Source organism: Nannobrachium achirus (assembly GCF_963921795.1).
Source record: "Nannobrachium achirus genome assembly, chromosome: 4".
Taxonomy (NCBI): Eukaryota; Metazoa; Chordata; class Actinopteri; order Myctophiformes; family Myctophidae; genus Nannobrachium; species Nannobrachium achirus.
The window spans coordinates 32,607,619-32,612,759 of NC_137813.1; the positions used below are offsets into that span (position 1 = coordinate 32,607,619).

The 5,141-nt window shown below is 42.3% G+C and overlaps 1 protein-coding gene across 1 annotated transcript in view; it reads right to left on the bottom strand.

Annotated features, from left to right (window-relative positions):
• Positions 1 to 1,183: 1,183 nt before the first annotated feature.
• Positions 1,184 to 5,141, bottom strand: part of LOC308284438 (extracellular serine/threonine protein kinase FAM20C-like) — a 12,421-nt gene continuing 8,463 nt past the window's right edge. Inside the window, exons 6-11 of the mRNA XM_080725055.1 lie at positions 4,726 to 4,841; positions 4,108 to 4,288; positions 3,789 to 3,898; positions 3,355 to 3,436; positions 1,744 to 1,803; positions 1,184 to 1,557 (exon numbers count right to left, since the gene is read on the bottom strand). Of these exons, the coding sequence (XP_080581181.1) occupies positions 1,305 to 1,557; positions 1,744 to 1,803; positions 3,355 to 3,436; positions 3,789 to 3,898; positions 4,108 to 4,288; positions 4,726 to 4,841 (802 nt within the window). The 3' untranslated portion in view covers positions 1,184 to 1,304. The remainder of the gene's footprint in view (positions 1,558 to 1,743; positions 1,804 to 3,354; positions 3,437 to 3,788; positions 3,899 to 4,107; positions 4,289 to 4,725; positions 4,842 to 5,141) is intronic.

Here is a 5,141-nt window from a genome sequence, read left to right on the forward strand (position 1 = left end):
GAAAGAATTGGTTGAATTTAAGGGTTAGCTGTTAGGGATGATGACCGAATCTGCTGTGAAATAGATAAATAATGGTGTTTACAATCTGATCCATGCTCAGCCCTGCACCAATCAACTAGATTGGTTAAAAGATGGGGACTTGGGGCAGTTAAGATTTCAGAATCTCAACAAAAGACACTGGTGTCTACATGACAAGAAAGAGACACCGGTGTCTACTGTCTACATATTGACAAGAAAGCGAGGCCACTGTGGCCTCAGGTCATGCCATTGGTTTGAGGTGCACAAGGCCAAACTGAGGGCCAACGATGGCCTTCATGCCAGTATTGGTAGTATTAGTATTAGTAGTAGTAGTAGTAGTAGTAGTAGTAGTCCGATTGAAAGTGTTGCCATTGACAAATGTTTGATGCCCCGGCCAAGCCATGGTTTCACTTTCAATGTGACTTTTGTCATCTGATCACAAAAGGAGTGAAGGACACATGACATATGTCAAGTCTATATGCGCAAAGATCAGATCTCGCTTGCACTGTGAGCTGAAGAGCCAGACTGCATGCCAAGATGGCCTGTCTGGCTCAGACTGAGGTGTGAATAAGTTATATATAAGATAGTCCTATACAGTATATCTGGGCAAACATCCAGACAATTTATGAAACATAAGCCTAGCATAATTTTCCCATCAAGCATGTCCCCAACATCCTCCTGTAAATTATTATGAAGTGTAAAACAGTATTTAGGAGAAAGAAGGATCAACATATACAAGATGAAGGAAACACCCACCAAGTCCAAGTTCACATGCAGAGAAGAAGGTATGTTGAAGTGATACCATATATGTGTTTACCAGGTTTTTTCTTTTGGAATGCTGGAATTGAGGACATTATTCTCTAATTTGGCCCACAATTGGAATAAAACCTTATCTCTTTGCAATTACATGACTTGTATGACAATGTCTCTGATGCACCCCGCCCACTCATTCATTTTAGACCCATCATCACAGGCCACTGATGCACTGCTGGAGTGGATTCATAGTGGGATGTCTGGCTGAGGGAGTGGAATGCAATCTTTCAAATCCAAAAATCTTCTATTTGCGTATCAAAACCTTAGACTACTAGAAGACCTTAGACTTTTATTTTTTAAGTGGTATCTGGTTAAGCCACCAGGTCACCCACAGACGTACCGGTATGACCTTATTTGCTTAATGGCCACAAATGTCAAACACACTGTTGCTATTAACCTGCAATTCTCTGTCAAAATCAAAAAGTATGTGTGAAGATTTTAAACATTTTAAAGATTTTAAAAACATGCATATTTTATTGTCGTTCAGGCTGTTCATGGTATCCTTCCATATCATCGTAGATGACATCGTCATGACGACCCTGACAGGTGCTTATCACCTGCAGGACATTTGCTAAGCGACGGTCCAAGGCAGAGAGGTGTGGTTCAGAGAGGAGTGGAGCCATGCGCTCCAAGGGATCCTGGGCCAGTGACTCTCGCATGACATCACTCAGACGGAAGCCAGGAAGGGACAAGAGTCGTAGGCGCAGGAGAGTGGAGTGTCGTATCCTATTTAAAAACATTTAAAATAATTACTTGATGAAAGACACTCATTAGTGTCCTCAATTCTTTTTTAGACTTGTTCTAAATCTTTAAAATTGGGAATGTTTTCCCTAAAGGCAGTATAAAACATGCGAAGTATGTGCCTCCGTTATATATATTATCAAAATAATTTCTCAGGTTACTTTTTTTTACCTGCAACACTGTTTCAATGGAGCCAGAATAGAGGACTCATCACGAGAATGACGCCCAAACCTAGAAAAACAGACAAAACATCATAAGATGCTTCATTCAATTGAATCTACCATTACCACGTTAATTTGTAGATGTTAAACACAACACGTCAACAGTATGGAGGAGCATTAACATTACAAAATATGAATTAATATGGAGTATTTAATAGTACTAGAAGCTGGGCCGCCCTTCGGGCGGCCCAGCGTCTAGTCGGCGACCTGGCCAACTCGGAACAATGTAAATAGGGAATGAATGCCCCGCCCCGCCCTTTAGGACCCGTTTTGACCATCTGTCTGCCTGTGTCCATTTATGCCCATATATGGAGATATCTGTATCTGTCTGTCTGTCTGTCGGCGTCCATTTTATGTCCATATATGGAGATCACTGCAGTTATAGTTCTGGGTCCATTTTATGCCCAGATATGGAGATATCTGTCTATCTGCGTCCATTTTATGCCCATATATGGAGTATCTGTCTGTGCCTCCAACTGTGTTACCTGTTGTCATAGGACCCGTTTTGAACATCTGTTTGCCTGTGTCCATTTATGCCCATATATGGAGATATCTGTATCTGTCTGTCTGCGTCCATTTTATGCCCATATATGGAGATCTTTGACCATCTGTTTGCCTCTGTCCATTTATGTCCATATATGGAGATATCTGTATCTGTCTGTCTGCAATCCATTTTATGCCCATATATGGGGGCATTCATTTTATGCCCATATATGGAGAACGCGCGTGCCCGTGGGACGAACGGTTCTCGAGATACGCGGATTACATACATACCATTCTGAGTTCCCAGAGGTTCTTTTTCTCGCCACTAGGGGGGCGAGAAGAACCTCTGGGCCAAAACTATGATATTCATGGGCAGGAAGTTGTCCCAGGCTCAGAATCTGAGCTGGTACAATACAGGAAGTAGAGCCCTGTGCAAACCTTCAAAACATCCAGAACAGAAACCAACCAAAAACACTACAACAATATGCAGCCCATGTTTCAAGGTGAATCCTACCAGACTACATACATACATACACACTCACAGAGATTTTTTGTTGACTCATGTGGCGTACGTGATGTCAGAGCCTTTTATGAAGTGATGTCACAATGAGTCAGAGCTTTCGCCGATTTCCTCCGGAACAGCCTGATGTCATATATGGGGGCATTCATTTTATGCCCATATATGGAGAACGCGCGTGCCCGTGGGACGAACGGTTCTCGAGATACGCGGATTACATACATACATACACACTCACAGAGATTTTTTGTTGACTCATGTGGCGTACGTGATGTCAGAGCCTTTTATGAAGTGATGTCACAATGAGTCAGAGCTTTCGCCGATTTCCTCCGGAACAGCCTGATGTCAACAATCAACCCCGCATAAGGAGATTCCGAACGTTTCGCGCCGGTTCGGATAAACCGCACGTCGGGTCGGGTCGAGACCCGGCACTGCACTCCGTGCCGCGGCGGGGAACGCGCGTGCCGAATCTGAAGCCGGTGGGACGAACGGTTCTCGAGATACGCGGATCACAGACACACAGAGACTTCTCGCATTTATAGATAGATGAATACAACTCACCCCCGTCCATTGTCCAGATGCAGCAGAAAGGTGTCATTACCAAATGTCTCAAACGTCTCATAGTGATGTCTGTCCATATTGCCTTTGAATGAAATTTGTTTTGTGATCATTCTACTAATCTGAGATACTGGGATAGAATTTTAGGTAGAGACTATACAGTATAATTATGCAAAGAGACAAAACCACAAGGCCTAAAACGTAATAAATATCAGTGTTTCTAATGGAAGCAACAGCCAAGAATGTAATAATCTTTCCTAAAAAATACTTTATCCATGACCATATTATGGTCATTTTGAAGTATATAGTTATGAAAATGTGTTACATTATATTACATTACATTACAATAGAGTCTTTAATCCACCATATCTTGTGGAAACTGCCATTGGTACAGTATGACACATAGTTGATCTGTAGATTTCAGGATGTTTACTAACTCATTAGATAGTCCAGTATAGACATGTCAATAAGGTCTACCAATCTGGAGCCATGGTTGTATGGAGAGGTCTGTTTCACTGTATCACAGTACGCAGAGTCCTTCTCCCACCTGGAAACAAAAAAACACAAATGACAAAGAAAAACTTGAGGACACCTTATGAATACAAAGTTTCTTGTGTAAGCCAAGGGCTCTTGGCTGACAGGGACCTACAGAGATTGTATGATGTGATATTGTAATAGCGCTCAAAATTCTGGTGGACTGACTGACAGTTAGGCAGCCCATGCATCATCAATGAGACAGAATAACAAGTGACTCACTGTGCCAGCTTGGTGCGGCTGTAAGAGCGTCTCCATGGTGATCTCCAGGATCTCCGTGGGGCCAGGGAGAGGTCAGGCAACATGGCTGCAAGAGAAACCTCCAGAGAATGGGGCCGACCACAGAGTGGGTGCTCCGTGGAACAGTAGTATTCACACTGGCCGTAGAAACACACATTGCCCACTAGAGGGAGACAGATAGCCAGGATAAGAATTCCTCCTAATAGTACAGTACAGTATGGTACAGCAGGTACAGTCTGTAACTTCTGCATTTTAGAGTAGAGTAGTTATCCAATACACTACAGCACACACAAATGTTTCCACAAAAATGTGTGGAAATGAAAATCTAGATGTAAAGTATAGGCTACATATATGGCATAAACACAGACACAATTAAACAAAACGGCCTACCTACCTACACAAACAAAACATTTTCCCTGCAGGTCTATTTTGTAATGACTATTAATGATTTTACTGTATACTGTTTGCACAAACCTTTAATTTAATTATGTTTACACACAGGATAATGATGTTGATGCAAGATTTCAGTTGAATGCTCGACCAGTAGTTATCTTAGCTAAACTATCTCATTCAGGCACAAACACAAACACACATGTGTACCAGGAGAAGTGAAGAAGGTTCTGGATAGGCGGTGGTCTGTGGTGACCTCCTTGACTTCTGTGGTTACGTTGATGAGACGGCCAACTACTGGAGGCACCCTGTTGAAACCTAACACTCTGAAACAGAGAGAGAGAGACTCCACTCGCTTTCCACTGAGATCTCTGAAAACTTTGGACAATGCTTGTGATCTCTTGTGAAGCACCCCAGAAGTGACAAGTCTGTGTGGTCCATGCACTAACATTATGCACCTGCTCTCTTTTTTCCATGTGCCATTTGCAAAATGCAGCCATGGTTGTATTGACGTCATCCACCGGTCAATGTAATATCACCACTGTAAAGCTACCACTGCAGATGTGTAAGTTATATTGCATCAACACAATATCAAGAAAAAATAAAAAGCATTTTAATTCATCTTA